Source organism: Rhinoraja longicauda, chromosome 9 (assembly GCF_053455715.1).
Source record: "Rhinoraja longicauda isolate Sanriku21f chromosome 9, sRhiLon1.1, whole genome shotgun sequence".
Taxonomy (NCBI): Eukaryota; Metazoa; Chordata; class Chondrichthyes; order Rajiformes; family Arhynchobatidae; genus Rhinoraja; species Rhinoraja longicauda.
This window is the reverse complement of record NC_135961.1, coordinates 41,500,233-41,520,762: the sequence shown is the minus strand read 5'-3', so window position 1 is coordinate 41,520,762 and position 20,530 is coordinate 41,500,233. Positions and strand designations below refer to the sequence as shown.

Below are 20,530 nucleotides of genomic sequence, written 5' to 3'. Positions count from 1 at the left end.
AAGTCCACACTGACCAACAATCCAACAGCACACTAGTTCTAACCTACATAGTACAGACTACAGACATATTTACAGAAACCAATTACCTACAAAACCTGCACATCTTTGGAATGCAGGAAGAAACCGGAGCACCCGGAGAAAACCCACCGGAGCACCCGGAGAAAACCCACCGGAGCACCCATAGTCAGGGTCAAACCCAAGTCTCTCACGCTGTAAGGCAGCAACTCCACTGCTGCACCACTGCACCACCACTTCTTGACCAGGACCCATTGACAAACATCATCTCCCAAACTCTTTCCATATTCATCACCACTGGCAATCTCCCCTCCACAGCTTCCAACCTTATCATTTCCCCAGCCCCGCACTACCTGCTTCTATCTCCTTCCCAAAATCCTCAAACAGGACTTCCCTGGTAGACCCATTGTTTCTGCCCCACAGAACCCATCTCCAAATTAGTTGATTCCATCCTATTCCCCGTTGTCCAGTCCCCTCCCACCTACATCCGAGTCCCTCAGGCGTCTTTTAACTCTTCAATAACTTTCAATTTCTAGGCTCCCATTGTCTCATCGTGACCATGGATGCCCAGTCCCATGACACATCCCTTCCCCCATCAGGAAGGTCTCTACCCCCCCCCCCCCCCCCCCCCCCCCCCGGTTCTTCCTTGAAAAGAGACACAATTAGCGAGTTAGTCCCTCTACTAACACTTTCCAAATAGCAAAGCTGCAATTTAACAACAATAAAGCAGCAACTTAACATTAAACAATAACAGTGATTTATTAACACAGCATGTTAACACCAAACAATAATGCAGGAACTCAATGCCACCAGTAAGGCAGCAATATACCAACCAGTAACATCACAGAAGCCGCACAACAACAATCAAAAGCAGTAACTTAAACACGAAGCTGCAGTGGCTTAAACACAGCAACTGAACACCATGAAATGAGCAGCAATCTAACACTACACACAATAAAACAGCAACCTAATTCCAAACTATAAAACATTAAAATAACCACTCATATTGTAGCAACTTAACGCCAAACAATTAAGAAACACTCGACACCAAAACACTGCATCATAACTCCAAACAATAATGCAGCAACATAATACAACAATACCACAGCTTAACACAAACTATAACCAACTCAACAGCAAAGAAAAGTGCAACAACTTAACATGAAATAATATTGTCAAGTCAATTTATTTGTATAGCACATTTAAAAACAACCCACGTTGACCAAAGTGCTGCACATCTGACTAGGAAAAAAAGAAACATAGTGGCAGGGTAAGACAGTAGGGTAAGACAGTCAGAATCTTTTTCCCCAAGATGGAAAAATCAAATGCTGGAGGGAAAGCTTCACCGTGAGGGGGGCAAAGTTTAAAGGAGATGTGGGGGGGAAGTTTTATTTTATGCAGAGGATGGTGAGTGTCGGGAACACGCTGCTGTGGTGGTGCTTCAAGCAGATATATTATTGGCATTTAAAAGACTTTTGGATATGGATATGCTGGGACCGGAGGGATATGGGTTATGCGCAGGTAGATAGGTGATGGTCTTGGCATCGTGTTCTGCACAGACATTGTGGGCCGAAGGGCCTGTTCTTGTGTTGTACTGTTTCTATGTCCTCTATTCTGAAATAACCAACAATACAGCATCCTAGCATATGATAATAACACAGCAGTTCATAATTAAAAATATTGCAGCAAATTAAATTCTACTGTAATGCACAAACTCAATGCCAAACATGTGTAACTTCAAAATACAAAACAACTCACTACCAAACTATTTGCCAAAACCTATCACACGAGAACAGTGATACCAAAGAGCAAAAAGGTAACTCAACTTTAAAACATATTCACCATCAAAATGTAATGCAGCAACTCAGCAAACACTACACAATAATGCAGGAATTCTACATGGATCAATAATACAGCTGCATAGCAGCAACTTAATATCAACAAATAATCTGACTGAACACTTCACAACAACAAATCAAACAATACAAAGCAACTCAAAATCAAAGCATAGAACAACTCAAATTGCACTAATAATGCAAACATTAGGATCAATGAAAGGTGCAACAACAACAAATAGGAACCCAACAGCCTAACTTCAACATATCATGGAGCGACTCAACGTGAAACAATAATGCAGCTAATTAACAAGTAATAATAGAAAAGCTGATCAAACAATCACAGTGAAACCCAACATCAAACAATAAAGTGGATAGACACAAAAAGCTGGAGTAACTCAGCGGGTCAGACAGCAACTCTAGAGAAAAGGAATGGGTGGCGTTTCGGAACGAGACCCTTCTTCGGATTAAGAGTCAGGGGATTGAGAGTCGTTCCCTTTCCCCTGACTCTCAGTCTGAAGAAGGGTCTCATTCCGAAACGTCACCCATTCCTTTTCTCTAGAGATGCTGTCTGACCCGCTGAGTTACTTCAGCTTTTTGTGTCTGTTTTGGTTTAAACCAGCATCTGCAGTTCCATCATACATCAAACAATAAAGCAACAACTGATTTCAATAACCCAACAAGTGATCAAGCAATAACAAAGCAAGCAATATCATGCAACATTACAGCAACATCGTACCAAACAATAACAGAGCTAAGTACCGTTATACAAAACAATAACACAAAAACCTAATGCTCAAATTCTCAATTTATAATGCACTAATGTAATATTAAACAATGCAGGAGTTAAACAGCAAAAATATAATACAAAAATGTGACATCAATCACAAAGTAATTTGAAACACAATAAAAAACAGCAGCTTAACATTGATAGACACAAAACGCTGGAGTAACTCAGCGGGACAGGCAGCATCTCTGAAGAGAAGGAATGGGTGACGTTTCGGGTTGAGACCCTTCAGACTTAACATTGAACGCTAAGTTCAACATTAAGCAATAACAGCAATTCAAACCAAAAACATGATGTAGCATCCTATCACCAAATAACTCAATTTAACATTTTGACCCAATTTAACAACTCAGCATTAAATAATTAGAATAGCCAGAAAGTTATACAGCATGGCAACAGGCCCTTTAGCCCTCCACACAATGGCACGGAGATAGCAAAATGTTAGTGGATGTGCGCATGAGACCCAAAGAGATGGGCTGAATGGACCTCACCGAATCTATGTTTTCTTTGAGAGGAATTTAAGGCATGGTAATAAAGTTGAGAAAAACCTGACGTTTGAGCAATAAAACTCAGTTCTTCGCACTAATTACTGAACCTAAGTTGCACCCTTAACTTAAATTTCTTGTGCTATGGGGGGGAAATGCCTCTGTTTCAGAGGAAAAACATTCCAGTTCCTAGTAATGTTAACAGTCATCAAGAAGAGAAAAAGTTGCTGGAATCTGAATCAATCTTGTTTGCAATCCACTCCAAAAAAACAATATATTTTAATATACACTAAGAGCTGTCAGCCACCCAAAGCTTATCCATCCACAAAGGAATTTCCTCTGCAGCCTGAGGCAGTCTGCACGTTCATGCAGTACGTCGGGGCCAAGATGCAATCTCAGATTCAAGGCAGCTTCCTTCTGCTTGGGGCTCCAGAGGAGACAGAAAACAGTGCCAGCAGATAGAAAATATCTTATGCTAAGTGAATTGAAACAAAATAACCTTTTACCAGCAACAGAGTCATCTGTTTGTAACAAAGCCGATCAAAAGTATTGACACTGGTGGGCATCAAAAAAATGAATGTAAAATAAATGAATGTGGAAATGAACTTGTGGGAGTCTGTTGCTCTGAACTGTTCAGTATTACGTAACTTGTGAACTCCAGGGACGTTAAGGTGAAACCAATCTGTTTATTGTGGGAGTTAGCACTTAATGCTTCTGAGACTCAGTACATACTATTTTGTGATAGTTAGCCATGTGAACTCAGCCCACCATGTCTGCACTGACCATGATGCCGATCTAAATTAATCCCATCTGTCTGCACATGGTCAGTCTCCCTCTTTTCCGTTTGTTCATGTGCCTGTCTAAATGCCCCAGTGAATATTGAAAGGCAAGGATAGAGTGGATGTGGAGCGGATGTTTCCATAGTGGAACAGTCTAGGACTAGAGGTCATAGCCTCAGAATTGAAGGCCATTCTTTTAGGAAGGAGATGAGGCGAAATTTCTTTAATCAGAGGGTGGTGAATCTGTGAAATTCTTTGCCACAAAAGGCTATGGAGGGCGTCAGTGGATATGTTTAAGGCAGAGATAGATAAATTCTTAATTAGTACAGGTGTCAGTGGTTATGGGGAGAAAGCAGGAGAACGGGGTTAGGAGGGAGAGATAGACCAGCGATGATTGAATGGCGGAGTAGACTTGATGGGCCGATTGGCCTAATTCTACTCCTATCACTTATGACCTTTAACGTTGCTATGGTATCTCCTTCCACTATCTCCCCTTCCAGGCACGTTTACATTCCCTGGTTAAGAAAACATGTCTCACAAATCCCCTTCAAAATTTCTTCCTCACCTCAAATCTACGCCCTCCCGTATTTAACATTTCCACACTGGGAAAAGGACTCTGACAATCTCACTTCTCTGTGCTACTCAGAATTCTATAAACAGACACTCCCTGACTTGCGCAACAGGCGACTTGTGTAAACTCGTGCTTATGTAAACAATTCTGCACTGGTAGCTAGTACAATCAAGGAGGTTTGTACTTTCCACAATGCTGTAAGATCACTCAGGTTTACATTGGAAACAAGCCAGCAATGGCAGCAGAGCTGGCCGAGCAGGGCCGCAGGTCGCAGAAAGTGCAAAAGGTTTGGAGGGGTGGAATTTGTTAAATCTTCTTCCGTCACCCATGGTTCCGGGCCCTTTTCTACGGGAAGGAATCCTCGCCTCCCAATGACAAACCCTTCTCCCTTCTCCAAACCCTCCTTTTGGACCCCCACCCCCCAGCTACCACCCTCTCTGGACCTGCTTATTTCTGACAGCTGGCACAAAATCACATTTCACCCCACCAGCTTCTGCAACACATCATCCTCTGACATTTCCATCAGCTCTAACGTGATCCCACCACCAGTCACAGAGATGGAAAAGATTTAATAGGAACCTGAGGGGCATTTTCTTCACACCAAGGGTTGCGGCTATATGGAAATATTGCTTGGGGAAATAGTTGAGGCAGGTACAACAACAACACTTACAAGACATTTGGACATACATGGATAGGAAAGGTTGAGCGGTGTTTAGGCCAAATGCACGCAAAGGGGCTAGCTTAGATGGGGCATCTTAATCAGCATGGATGAGTAAGGCTGAAGGACCTGTTCACTATCCACTGCTCTACCCACACCAGTCATTTTCATCTATATACTAAAACTGTTGTTTGTTTGTTTGTTTGTTTTATTCCTGAACTTCAGCTAAAACGGTACATGATAGCGAGACAATTTTAGGCCAAACTTACTCACCGTCGTCCCTTTGGTGCTAATGGAAGAAGTTTCATTGAAATCGGTGTTATATTTTTTAAGTTATTCACATTTTAAAGTTTAAATTTATCTCCTAGGAAGGGAGGGGGGAAGGGGGGAGGGAGGGGAGGGGATGGAGGGAAGGGAGGGAGGGGGTTGAAGGAGAGGGGGGAGTGGGGAGGGGAGAAGGGAGGGGGATGGGAGGAGGGAGGGGCGGGTGGAGGGAGAGGGGTGGGGGGGGTGGACGGAGGGGGGCAGGGAGGAGGGGGAGGGAGGGGGTGGAGGGAGGGAGGAGGGAGGGGGAGGAGGGAAGATAAGGGGGTTGAGGGGGATGGAGTGGGGGAGGAGGGGGAGGGGAGGGGACGAGGAGGGGAGAGGGGAGAGGTGGAGTGAGGGGGAGAGGGGGAGGAGAGGGTGTTGCACCACTGCAGGAGTTTGGGCCCAACGGGTCCACACCCATCTAGTCACTTCTAATATCTCTAACATTTGTTATGGAGTACCTCTCTTGCACAAAACCATTCTGGCGATCATGAATTTCATACCATTTCAAATGCGAGTAATTTAGTCCTTCAGAGTCTTCTCCAATCATTTCTCTGCAACTGATTCGGGACTGACAGGGCTATAGTTTCTTGGTTTAGGAAAGGAAGCAAGTGACATTGAGAATTCAAGAGGGTGAGGAATGGGAAGAGAGTTCCAGGGATTCCAGATAAATTGGAGGAACAACTACCTGAGGCAGGGCAATTAAATTCAGAGATCGATCTGAGTCCAGATTGGGAGGAATGTAGACTTCATGAGAAGATTATGGGGCTGGAGGAGATCACAAAGATAGGGAATGTCAACTTTACCAGAGGCAGAAAACAGAGCAGGTAATGTTTATGTCCAGACACTGCTTAACTGAGAGTCAGGGAGGATCACTCAGACAGGTAGATGAGGGAACAGGACTTGAAAGAGTTTAGTTTAGTTTAGTTTTGTTTAGAGATACAGCACGAAAACAGGCTCCGGCCCACCAAGTCCACCACGACCAGTGATCCCCGCACATTAACACTATCCTACACACACAAGGGACAATTTACACAGATACCAAGCCAATTAGGTGATGCCGTACGATAGCAGCCTCGCCAACGGTCTGTCTCGGAGTCCTTTTCTTCTTTTGTTGTTTTTGGTCTGTTGTTAAATGTATGTTTTAGTGCATCTTTAGTTTTGTATTATGTGGGGGATGGGGGAAACATTTTTTATCTCTTTCCTCGATGGAGATGCAACTTTTCTGTATCGTATCTACGTCCCCACTGCGGCCTCTTGCTGGGGATCAACTTTGGGAGCTCCAACCCCATGATCCTGCGGACTTAACATTGTGGAGCTGGTGAACCCTTTGTCAGGGATCGAACTCGGGAGCTCCAATGGCATGAGCCTGCGGACTTAACATCGTGGAGCTTGCGATCCCTTTGTCAGGGATCGACTTTGGGAGCTCCAACCGTGGGAGCCTGCAGACTTAACATCGTGGAGCTCGCTTAGTTTTGGGACCGACTTCAGGAGCTCCAAGCCGCAGGAGCTTCGACCGCCCCGATCGAGGGAGCTTCGATCGCCCCGACGCGGGAGCTTCGATCACCGGCTGCAGGGGCTTCGATCGCCCTGACTGCAGATGGTTTGACTGCCCCGACCGTGGGAGAAAAGGAGGGAAGAAGATAATACATTATTGCCTTCCATCACAGTGCGCTGTAGTGGATGTTTATGTTAATTTTTATGTAGTTGTGTATCTTGTTGCTTTTTTAGTATGACTGTATGGCAAATTCCATGTATGTTTTTACATACTTGGCTAATAAATTAATTACAATTATAATTAACTTACAAACCTGTACGTCTTTGGAGTGTGGGAGGAAACCAAAGATCTCAGAGAAAACCCATGTGATCACAGGGAGAACTCTACAGACAGCACCCATAGTCGGGATCGAACCCGGGTCTCTGGCGCTGCAAGTGCTGTAAGGCAGCCACTCTACCACTGCGCCACCGTGCCACTCATTAAGGGTTAAGACACAGACACAGTTATGACACATACACAGAGTTTTATTAGACCCTGGATTTGTAACAGCTGGGGTCAATAAAAATTCCAAAACTCAAATTGGTGTAGTTTTGGGAGCAAGAGGTACAGGACTTAGATATTCATCGCTCATTACCTAGCTGAATAGGTAGAACAGACCTAAGGGGCTGAAGGACCTTGAAATCATTGTTAGAATTTTTGGCAATGTATTTAAACCCATGCTGCTTCTCTGCGCTTAAGGGGATTGTAAGTCTGTAATTGAAAAGACTTAACACTGAGTTTAAAATAACACAATAGTCACGTTGGGATAAGCAGTGCAATGAAACAGTGTGCTACGCTAATTACTTTGTCACTGTATCTTGAATCTGGGACAACCATTTCCCTACACTAAAATATATAATTAACTGCGACATAAAATGCATGTAACCTTAATTTTTATGATTCCATTTTAAAAGCAGACTCATGTATCATGACAAGTAACACAAATCTACCAAAGTTGACTCATTGTTTAAACATTTTACCAAAAGTGACATGTAATAGTGAGTTGTCCACGTTATGGATATGAACATTTAAAAAAGGCCAGCATATTAGATTCAAATGAAACTCAAATCTTCATAAGAATATCATAGTTAAGGTTACTTAATTGTGATTTGCTCAATAACACTTTACAATATACTTCTTCATAATTGGTAAAATTCTGCTCCTATTTAAATCTACATCATCCTCAATGGCAGAAAGCTAGTATTTTAGAGTAGCAGGATCAAGAAAGAAGAACGACAGCTTTCACCACTGGGCGTAGCGGTAGAGCTACTGCCTTACAGCGCCAAAGACCGGTCGGTGCCTGTCTATACCGAGTTTGTACGTTCTCCCCGTGAACTGCATGGGTTTTCTCAGAGATCTTCGGTTTCCTCCCACACTCCAAAGACGTACAGGTTTGTAGGTTAATTGGCTTGGTACAAAAGTATAAATGTAAAATTGTCCCTTGTGTGTGGGGTAGCGTTAATGTGTGGGGATCGCCGGTCGGTGCGGACTCGGTGGGCCGAAGGGCCTGTTTCCGCGCTGTATCTCTAAACTAGACCAAACCAAACCACTCACATTTAATGGCCCAGAGTCTGTGGTAGCAGGGAGAAGTACATTACCAGTGTTGAAATAACAGCAACTTTCGTCTTTCACTGCCTACAGTGTAACACAGAAACCTTGAATTTGTTGTCAGCTGCTCCTCCCTCCTCAGCAAATGCTGTTTGCAGCAGTCTCCAACAAATCCAGTTCAAGTGGAGTCAGGGTGTTGAGTATAGAAGTTATGATACTATGTTATAGTTGTACAAAACGTTGGTGAGGCCAGGATTGGAATATTGTGTTCAGTTATGGTCACCCTACTATAGGAAGGATGTCAATAAGCCGGAAAGGGTGCAGAGAAGATTTCTAAAGATGTTGCCAGGACACTCAAGGGCCTAAAGTATAGGGAAAGGTTGGTCAAGCTAGGACTTTATTCCTTGCAGCACTGGAGGCTGAAGAGTGTATAAAATCATAAGCGGAATAGATAGGATCAATGCACAGAATAGAGTAGGAAAATCAAGAACCAGAGAACATAGGTTTAAGGTGAAAGGGACAAGATCTAATATCAACCTGAGGAGCAACTTTTTCACACAGAGGGTGGTGAGTATACGGAACGAGCTGCCAGAGAAGGTAGTTGATGAGGTACTATAACAACATTTAAAAAACACTTGGGCAGGTACATGGGGAGAAAAGGTTTAGAGGGATATGGGCCAAACACGGACAAATGGGACTAGCTTAAATGGGGCATCGTGGTCAGCTTGTACAAGTTTGGCCGAAGATCCTATTTCCATGCTGATGATCTTATGTCTCTATGTCTTGAAATCAGAGGCAATATCATTACCTGATGCAAATTTAAACTTTTTACAAACTAATCCAAATATAAAATGCCAAACAAAGACATTACAGGAAGTCCAAGTGAGCTTTTAGAACCCCATTATGCCATAATGCCAGGCCTCTGGCCCTGAAAAATAATTATCTGAATTGGATCATAATTCCCTCACATGAATAAAACAAATTATGAGGGAATTTTAATTTTTTTTTTGCAGTTTATTCGTGCCTTGTTTCTATTTTAACCTTGAGCATTCTGCAATCTGTATTTAGTATTCTGCAGAATGTTTAAGAACAATAAAGTAGAAAATATATTTTCTGTTTCCTAGTTTGCAGATTGAGAATGCTTTGATGTGACAAGATACATCACAGCATGTACCTTCCTTTGAAGAAGGGTTCGCCCCAAAACGTCATCTATCCATTTTCTCCAGGGTTGCTGCCTGCCCCGCTGAGTTATTCCAGCATTTTGTGTCTATCTTTGGTATAAACCAGTATCTGCAGTTCCTCTTTATTACGTTGTAACCTCCTTTGTTGGATGCCAGAAGAAGGGTCTGGCACCAGAAGAACATAAGAAAATAGGAGCATAAGTGTAGGCCATTGGGTTCTCAAGCATGGATGGAAGTTCATTATGATCAGCATCAGAGGAAGAGATGGTCTCGCTATGTGCTTGTGGAGATCTTTCTTCAATATCAGTGTACAATGTTTCACTCAAGACCATAAATTCCAAGCCAAAATCTCACTTAAGACTGTCCCGGTCAAGGCACCAACTCCCTCCTCCATCACACACTCAGTACGTACACACATGCACACTTACAACACAAGTAGCATCTCCCGTTACTTTGCTTCAACTCTTTTGGAGAGTGTAATCTTCTTGATCTCAGCACAGACTATCCCATAAATACCAGCCACTGAAGTCAGGCTAACCGACCTATAGTTTCCACTCATCTGCTTCGCTCCCTTCTTGAACAGCGGAGAAATATTTGCAATTTTCCAGTCGTCCGGAACCACTCCTGACTCTAGCTGTTCTTGAACGATCACTACTAATGCCGCCACCTCTTTCAGAACCCTGGGGTGCAGTCCATCCGGTCCAGGTGACTTATTCACCTTCAGACCTTTCAGCTTCCCAAGCATCTCTCCTTAGTAATAGCTACTCCACTAACTTCCACCCCCTAACTCTCTTGAATTTCATGCACATTGCTGGTGTCTTCCACTGTGAAGACTAATGCAAAAAACCTACTTAATCCATCTGCCATTGCTTTATCCCCCATTATCACATCTCCTGCATCATTGCCCAGAGGTCCAATGTCCACTCTTCCCTCTTTTTTACTCTTTATATCTGAAGAAAAGTTTGCTATCCTCTTTTATATTATTGGCTTACTTTTATATTTCTTCTTTTCTCCCCATATTGTCTTTTTAGTTACCTTCTGTTGTTTTTAAAAGCTTCACAATCCTCTAGCTTCCCAATAACCTTTGCAATGTTATATGCCTTCTCTTTTAGTTTTATGCTGGTAAGTTGAATGTAAGGGGAAAGTATACAGTTAATTGCAAGACGCTTAACAGCATTGGTGTGCAGAGGGATCTTGGAGTCTAAGTTCATAGCTGGCAAAAGGTGGCAATACAAGTAGATAGGGTAATAAATAAGGCATATGATATCCTTGCCTTCACTGAGAGCATCAAGTATAAGAGTCAGGAAGTCATGATGCAGCTCTAGAGGGCTTTGGTTGGGCCGCATTTGGAGTATTGCATGTAGTTCTGGCCGCCCCATTACAGGAAAGATGTGGAGGTTTTGGAGAGACTTACAGAATGCTGCCTGGAATAGAGGGTTTCAGCTTCAGGGAGAGGTTGGCTAAACTTGGATTGTTTGCTATAGACATCACAAGTTGAAGGTAGACTTGATGGAAGTATATAAAATTATAAGAGGCCAAGATAGGGTAGACAGTCAGAAGCTTTCCCCAGGGTAGAAATGTCCAATGTTTGAGAGCATAGCTATGAGGTGAGGGAAGGAGGATTTAATGTAGAAGTGCACGGTAGGGTTTTTTTACGCAGAGAGTGATGTGGGCCTGTAATGCATTGCCAAGGGTGCTGTTGGAGACAGATCCGATAGAGGCATTTAGGAGGCTTTTACAGGCACACGGAAGTGCAAGGAATGGAGAAATATGGATCATGTACAGGCAAATGTACAGGCACAATGTGGGTCAAAGGGCCTGTTCCTGTGCTGTACTTTTCCGTGTATGTTTTAATCTACGTTAATCCAGGTGACTATTAATTCTGTCCCTGAATGTTGTTTCTGGAATGTTCCCAGCAAAAAAGGTAGGCACTCTGTTCTGTGTGTGCTGGGTTTTTCCTCAAGCCATATTTTGCACGGGGTGGGGGGGGGGGGGGTAATTTTCCAGTCCTAATACACATGTTTGGATGATGAAAGTTTGTTCCCCTACTTTCCTCAACAGCGTAGGATGCATGGCATCTGGGCCAGGTGGCTTGTTGACATTGTGTGCAGCTAGCATTTCAAGTACCTCAACTTTACCAGAATCTCATCCACATCTCCCTTTGTCCAGGTTCCAGCAGAAGCAGCTTCTTCCTTGGTGAAGGCTGATATAAAATACTCATTTAACACCTCAGGCATATCTAGTGCCTCAATGAGTGGATTTCTTTCCTTTGTTTTTATTAATTACCCCCCTTTTGTTACATTTCTTTCCCCGTTTACATCCCTTTGTAATATTTTCAGATTCCCTTTTATGTTTGCTCCTAGTTTTTTTTCTCATGCTTCTTTACCACTCTTTATTTCCTTTTTCTCAACTTCCCGTGACTTTTTGTAGTTAGCCTGGCTCTCATTTGTGTTTCCAACTTGGTGTGTGAGATCGACTTTTTCTTTCTTGTTCTGCTTTAATCTCTGTAATATTAGTCATCAAGGGATTTCTCGCTTTAATTCCCCTTCCATTCTCCTTCATGGAATTTACCCAGATGGCGGCTGAATCATCTCCATCTTAAAGGACTTCCATTGTACAATTTTAGTGTTGCCTGCCAAGCATCAATTCCTAAAGGGAGCTGATTTAGCTGGGATGACATTGGGAGGCTGAAAGAACAACACACAACTCTAAATTCTATCATTAAACTTCACTCACACCCAGAAATATAACCAATTCCAGGTTCTGCATCATTGAACATTCTTTTATATCTACTGCAATTCTTGATACAGTCTCCAGCTTCGTGCAAAAGAACAGAGTGGGGACACAGTGGAACATGGAGCTCCTAGAAATACCGGGAACAGAAGCTGAAAAGATCTCAACACATTTATTTAGGAAAGGAAATGAAGCAGCTCCAAAAAGCTGGAAAAGGTCTTCAACAGCAGGTACTTAACCTCTAACCAGTACTATGTCACCAGAAGGTGGAACTTTGCTTTGGTACTCGTTTCTTATTGTTTACCTCAGGTATGAAATTAGTCCTGTTGAAAGCCAGCCCACATTAAGTTCAGCCCACAGTGAATCACAGCACAGTTCATACACAAATGTTCCTTCCATCCACATCTGCAAACTATTTAAGATATTTAACCTAAATGCTTGAACTTTAAAAAAATGAATAAACGTGTACTGCTTATAATCACAGATATGTTGGGGCATGCCACAAGTGTGTACCCAAGACAGTTAGTGGGATGGGGTTGATAGTACAGTAGAAATAGTGAGCAACTTCCCCTGTCTGTAATACTAACCATTGGGCAAGTGTATTTTTAGTTTAGTTTAGTTTAGAGATACAGTCCGGAAACAGGCCCTTCAGCCAACGAGTCCACATCAACCAACGATCCCCGCACATTAACACTATCCTACACACATTAGAGACAATTTACAATTATACCAAGCCAATTAACCTATACATCTTTAGATTGTGGGAGGAAACCGAAGATCTCGGAGAAAACCCATGCAAATTTTATTAACACTGATTTTTAACTGTGATGAATACGATTTTGTTTATGGATGCGTACACAGTAAAATCAAATCATTGATCTTACTTTTCAAAATATACCTGGGATTGTTTCAATTTAATCTTAATCTTGCTTAAATCTGACCATTTCTGGTCTCTTTCTGACCATTTCTGGTCTCTTTCTGGTCAATTTAATCTTAATCTTGCTTAAATCTGACCATTTCTGGTCTCTTTCTGACCATGCCTGGTGGAATAAAAATCAACTACCACAGCTCGGGAAAATGTACCCACATGCTTGGCCACATCAATTAACATGGCAAACCGAGCAGAATGCAGCAATACAGACAAGTGACATGGGGCCCATGGAGGGCTTAGCTGTAAGATGCGAGGAGTAAAGTTGAATGGACATATGCAGGGCAAGTTTTTTTTTACACAGGGAGTGGTTGGGCCCTGGAACTCATTGCCGGGGTTGGTGCTGGAGGCCCTTACAATTGTGGCATTTAAGAGGCTTTTACATAGGCACATGGAAATGCAAGGGATAGAGGATGTGGATCATGTACAGGCAGGTGAGATCAGTTTAGCTTGGCATCAGGTTCGGCACAAACATTGTGGCCCAAAGGACTCATTCCTGTGCTGCACTGTTCAATGTTCTATATCCACGCCAGTTCTTTCCATTAGTCTCACTGGCTTGTCCTTTCTCCCTACAAATTGAGTCAGAACTTTTTTCCGAGGATGGAAAAATCAAACACTATAGAGTGTAGCTTTAAGTTGCGAGGGGCACAGTTTAAAGGAGATGTGTGGGCAAGTTTTTACCACAGAGGGTGGTGACCATCTGTAACGCACTGCTGGGTGGGGGGGGGGGGGGGGTGGGGGGGGGCGGGGGTGAAGTTTCAGATGTTTAGTGGCGTTTCAGAGACATTTGGATAGGCATATGTATATACAGATAATGGAGTGAAACGGGTTATGTGCAGGCAGATGAGAGTTGGTCTTGACATCATGTTTGGCACAGATATTGTGGCCAAAAGGCTTGTTCATGTGCTGCACCATTCATTCTATGCCCTATGCTCTAATTCCTTTTGAAACTTCTATAAAATCACGAGGGGAATAGATAGGGCAAATACAGAGTCATCCACAGAATGACCTCAGGACCATCCAGACAATACGTACAACATGGGAATGGGAAGGTGAGTTACAATGGTTGGCAACAAGGAGATCCCGTAGACCTAGGTGAACCAAGTGCAAATATTCAGCGAAACAGTCCCAAGTCTATTTTTGGTCTCACCGATGTACAGGAGCCCACATCGGGAACACCCATCCTTTTTGTCCATAGATGCTGCCTGACCCGTTGAGTACTCTAGCACTTTGTGTCTATCTTAGAAATTTACTTTTGGTCATCAACACTAAACAAGTGAACAAATATCAACTGCTGCTGTCTTCACTTCCACGTATTCTATTTACTGACTCCAAAAGGCAAACTTCATCCCAACATCTACAAACTATCCTCTCAATGATTAGGATGTCCTCTCTCAAGTCTGTAAATGTAGACATCACTTGGCAGGTGATGGACATGGGGCATCTCAATGGTTTCCAACCACTTTGAGATTCACACCCCTATTCCTTCAGGGACAGTTGTTTCTACGCATCTCAGGCTGCCTTGTTCATGTTAACGTTCAGTCACTTGCAGGAAAGCCCATGGAAATGGTTTAGGGGCGGCACGGTGGCGCAGCGGTAGAGCTGCAGCCTTACAGCGCCAGAGACCCAGGTTCGATCCTGACTCTGGGTGCTGTCTATACGGAGTTTGTACATTTGCCCCGTGACCTGCGTGGGTTTTCTCCGGGATCTCCGGTTTCCTTCCACTGTCCAAAGGCGTATAGGCTTGCAGGTTAATTGGCTTGGTATAAATGTAAAAAATTGTCCCTAGCGTGTGTAGGATAGTGTTAGTGCACGGGAATCACTGGTCGGCGCAGGCTCAGTGTGTCGAAGGGCCTGTTTCCATGCTGTACTTCTAAATTAAACTAAACTAAACTAAATCCCCATGGCTGTACTGCCAGAAAAACAGAAAACATGCATGCCAGATACCAGCAAAATCCATCACATTTAACGGTTCTATGGGAAGTATCTGCTCAAAGGAAAGATTTGCTCAGTGATTAATCAGCCTTGGCACAACCTTGAGCCAAAAGATCCAAATACAATACGAGCACATTGCCCGAATCACTCTTGATGCTGTTTCAAGCCTTTTGCAAGTGAGAATCAATTTGCTGAGAAAGAGATTCTTTACCTGTGTAGGCTTCAACTGTAATTAGTTTAGCTTGAGGGAGTTGCTGGGACAATTAAAAGTCAAGAAACAGCTGCATCAGGAATTCAGAATTACTACTTCATGCAAGCATCCACCTTGGAAAAATAAATGCATGGCATTTCACTGTGAAGCCAAAGAAATGAGAGAAATAACTTAAAATTAAACTGGAGGGAAGGAGAGCAAGGAAGGAGAAATCAATTTGATTAAAAGAAGATAAGTAGGAAAACATTTTAAAAAAACAATGTGCAACACTGTCACACTTTTACTTTAATTAATATTTGGTACAAGAAGTTACATTTCATCAATGATTAATAGTAAAACCAGTTCAATGTCATATTCTCAGCTGCCCATTGCTTTCACCATGGTATGTGTATGGCAACCTCATTCTGAACAAAGCTATGCTTCTCTCAGCTGCTTGGAGTTTAGTTGTTTTTAACAGAAAGCCACCGATTGGCACTACTCACCCACTCGAAAGTTCCGTGCTGTCAAAGTGTCGGCAGCGTGGCCATTTTCGCTGATCAGGGTGGTGGTGTTGCCCTGCTGGCAGCTGTTGTGGCACTTCCCATTGGTGCACGTTACTTTGCAGATGGTGGGTGTGAAGACCACCTTGATGCGGCCTGTGTGGTTCCCAACTGCGAGCGGAGACACAACGAAGGAGAAAAACAGAGAGATCAACCGATAATCCATCAAACGTGCTTGCAAGAGAACTAATGTCAGGGATGGAGTGGGTGGAGAGGAGTAAAGAGTTGGAGGGGAAGGGATGGGGAAGTGGAGGGGAAAACGGTGGGGATGACTGCTATCTATCTGGAGGTGTCAGAAACGGGAGAAGGCAGCTGAACAAACTGAACTCCAGGTTACACTTCAAGCCAACTTCTCCAAGGAGACGACTTTCAGTGATTATAGAGCTGTACTTTATTCAGACTCAAACAGGAACAGCAGCTTCAGTGCATGTGCCCGATCGTCAGAAGCAGCTTGCAAAGGTTGGCTGTGCAGCTAAGGTGAATAAACGGTTGTTTCCACCCGCATCTCAGGCTGCCTTGCTCATGTTAACGTTCAGTCACTTGCAGCTATCCCCTGGAAATGTTTTAGGCATGTCTGAAAACATCTGTCTCAAATATCTGGCAATCCCTCCCGTAGCTATCAAACCTTATGACGCAGCTACTTGGGTCATTTCGCAGCCTCTTGGCAAAAAATCTCCTCCCAGCACCTCAACTCATACATTCAGAATGAGGCCATTAATTGTCTGCAAGCCAAAGGTAAAAAAAAACAGTGATGACTGTTCAAGGTGATTCAATATTCAGTTTAAAATTCAGCATTACAAATGACTTGTGAGACTGACATTGTACAGCAGCTCCAAGTAAGGGCAAATCCATGTCTTGCAGCAGACTCAAAGGGCCGTATGAGTCAGCCCAAGTCTGATCCAACCTGGTCAATTCCCCATCCTTTGTGTTGCATTCTAAAATGCCACATTGCTTCATTCAGATATTGCCCTTGCTTTTGTAGCCCTCAAATCAAAGATCTAAACGTCAGTTCCCCAAGTGTACCGCAAACCACATTGCCGCGGTATCAGTGAAACCACTGACTTCAACCTCTGGACCATCATCCAACCCCATTTCCGTCTCAGCTCATCAGATACTGAAGTGGCAGCTTCGGTCCTGAACTTTTCATCCACACCGTTACTGTATCCACACTTGGAATGCTTTCCTCGATCCTCCCCTTTGTTCTATCACTGTATACACTGTCATGGAGTCATGCAGCGAGAAAACAGGCCCTTCTGCCCAACGTGCCCACGCTGACCAACATGCCCCATCAACACTAGTCCCACCTGCCTGGACTAGTTTGGTCCATATCCCTCCAAACCTACCCTATCCATGTTCCTGTCCAAATGTTTTTTAAAGGTAGAGATAGTCCCTGCTTCTCAAAATCTAATCCAGTGCACCATTGCTCCCAAACTTACCCACCTTCACTGGGTACTGGTTCACCAAACCACTCCTTACCATCAACATAGGCAGTTATTCCTCTGCTCCAGCTAGCCTCTCCTGCGGAGTTCCACAAGGCTCCATCCTAGGCCCCATTCTCTTCTCTCTATACATGCTCCCCCTTGGCCAAATCATTCAAAGGCACGGCATTTCTTTCCACTGCTATGCCGATGACACTCAGCTTTACCTCCCCCTGAAACCCACCAACCAGTCAAATTTAAACAGCCTCTTACACTGCCTTGAGGACATAAAATGTTGGATGGCACAGAACTTCCTCCAATTAAATGAGAGCAAGTCTAAGGTCATCCTATTCGGCCCCCCCGACTCCATCAAATTGATAACAGGTAGTCTTGGAAGTCTATCCTGCCTAGTCAAACCGCATGTCAAAAACCTCGGCATGATATTTGACTCTGCATTAAAATTTGATAAGCAAGTCAACGCTGTGGTAAAAGCCAGCTTCTTCCAACTTCGAACCATAGCTAAAATCAAACCTTTCCTCCAATTCGACGACACAGAAAAAATCATTCACGCTTTCATTTCCTCCCGCCTAGACTACTGCAACTCCCTATACACTGGGATCAGCCAATCTTCCCTGTCCCACCTGCAACTGGTCCAAAACGCCGCAGCGAGACTCCTGACGGGTACCCGTAAAAGGGACATCACCCCGATTCTGGCCTCTCTCCACTGGCTCCCTGTACGGTACAGAATCAACTTCAAGCTCCTCCTATTCACGTATAAAGCCCTAAATGGACACTCCCCCCCCTACATCAAAAATCTTCTAACCCCCCCTCTCTAACTCCAGGTCCCTCAGGTCGGCCGACTTGGGGCTACTCACTATCCCGCGGTCTAGGCTTAAGCTCAGGGGTGACCGCGCTTTTGCGGTTGCAGCTCCTAGACTGCGGAACAGCATCCCTCTCCCCATCAGAACTGCCCCCTCCATCGACTCCTTTAAGTCCAGGCTCAAAACCTATTTCTACTCCCTAGCGTTTGAGGCTCATTGAGGAGGCGCTGTGAACTGTTTGCGTGCTACTGTATGTTTCTTTTTTTTTTTCCATTGGAACCTAATCAGATGTACAGCACTTTGGTCAACGTGGGTTGTTTTTAAATGTGCTATACAAATAAAATTGACTTGACTTGACTTGATTTGAAATCTCTCATCTCCAAATACCTTTTGGTCTCACCTCCTCCTATCTTTGAAACCACCTGTTAGCCTATAATCCACCATGATTTGTGCATTACCTAATTTTGGCCAATGAACCAGTGATGATTTTTAACTTTTCCAAGATCCTTATGTGTCAAAAATCAAATTTTCAAAACAAATTTGTTAACACTCTAGTGAAATACCTTGAGGTGTTTTTGTTTGGATAAAAGCTATACAAATTAAAGTTGGTGTTATTTTCTTGAGAGATATTTATAATTATCTGAAGTACGAGAGGGAAGTTTGGGGGATGTTTAAGCATACTTCTGGATTTTACTTATTGTTTATGTACTTTTAGTTTAGTTTATTTGTTTAGTTTAGTTTAGAGATACAGCGAGGAAACGGGCCCTTCAGCCCACCGAGTCCACATCGACCAGCGATCCCCGCATGTTAACACTATTAACACACTAGGGACAATTTTACTTTTTTTTTATAGCAAGCCAATTAACCTACAAACCTGCAAGTCTTTGGAGTGTGGAGGAAACCAAAGATCTCGATGAAAACCCACGCAGGTCACAGGGAGAACGTACAAACTCCGTACAAACACGCACCCATAGTCAGGATCGAACCCGGATCTCTGGCGCTGTAAGGCAGCAACTCTACCGCTACATTCACAAAATGCTGGAGTAACTCAGCGGGTCAGGCAGCATCTCGGGAGAGAAGGAATGGGTGACGTTTCGGGTCGAGACCCTTCTTCAGTCTGAGTCATCATTACTAATCCTAGTTTCTTATTCCACACTCATTTAACTTACCCGAATTCCCCAGTGAAATTTGAATTTATTCTTCCAGAGCAGTAAGTCCAAGCTTCTCATGCAATAACTTAATCATGGTGTGAGCCCACCAGTTCACACAGTTTGAAAAGGAGGAACAGATCAATAATAATATACACAATAGGCGCCGTTCAATGGCATTTGACATGCTCTCTGGGATTTGGTGGATAATTCACCTGGATCAGATGGACTACACCCCAGGGTTCTGACAGAGGTAACTGATAAAATTGTGGAGGCATTAGTAGTGATCTTTCCAGAATCACTGGAATCAGGAATGGTTCCAAAGGACTGGAAAATTCACAAATGTAACTCCACTGTTTAAGATGGGAGCGAGGCAAAAGTAAGATAATTATTAGCAAGGGTCAGTGTTGGATCCACTACTTCTCACGTTATCTGTTAATGAACCAGAAGGGGGAATTGATGGCTTTGTGGCCAAGTTTGCAGATGATACGAAGATAGGTGGTGTTGAGGAAGTAGGAAGGCTGCAGCAGCACTTGGACAGGTTGGGAGAGTAGGCAAAGAAGTGGCAAATGGGATTTAGCACAGCAAAGTGCATGGTCGCACTTTGGTAGAGGAATAAAGGCATAGATTACTTTCTAAATGGCGAGTGCATTCAGAAATCAGAGGTGGAAAGGGATTTGGGAGTACTGGTGCAGGATTCCCAAAGGGTTAATTTTCAGGTTAAGACAGCAGCAAGGAAGGAAAATACAATGCTAGCATTCATTTCAAGGGGACTAGAATATAAAAGCAAGGATGTAATGCTGAGGCTTTATCAGGTGCTGGTGAGACCATATTTGGAAATTTGCACGTGTTTTTGGGCCCCATATCTGAGGAAGGATGTGTTGGCGTTGGAGCGGGTCCAGAGGAGGTTTACTAGAATGATCGCGGGAATGATTGGGTTGACATTTGATGAGCGTTTGAAGGCTCTGAGCCTGTACTCACTGGAGTTTAAAAGGTTGTGAGGGGGGGTGGGGGGATCACATTGAAACTTACCGAATAATGAAATAATGAAAAAGTGGATGTGGAAGGATGGTTCAAGTAATGGGAGAGTCT

General features: G+C 43.5%; 1 protein-coding gene across 7 annotated transcripts in view; it reads right to left on the bottom strand.

Moving 5' to 3' along the window:
- The window catches only part of LOC144596672 (latent-transforming growth factor beta-binding protein 1-like), a 289,705-nt gene that overhangs the window by 201,057 nt on the left and 68,118 nt on the right, over positions 1-20,530 (bottom strand). For 6 of the 7 annotated variants that reach the window (XM_078405313.1, XM_078405317.1, XM_078405316.1 and 3 more), the window contains exon 5: positions 15,995-16,162. In XM_078405313.1, coding sequence (XP_078261439.1) covers positions 15,995-16,162 — 168 coding nt within the window. Of the gene's footprint in view, positions 1-15,994; positions 16,218-20,530 lie in introns of those variants that run through there. The other variant, XM_078405320.1, reaches the window with a different exon arrangement.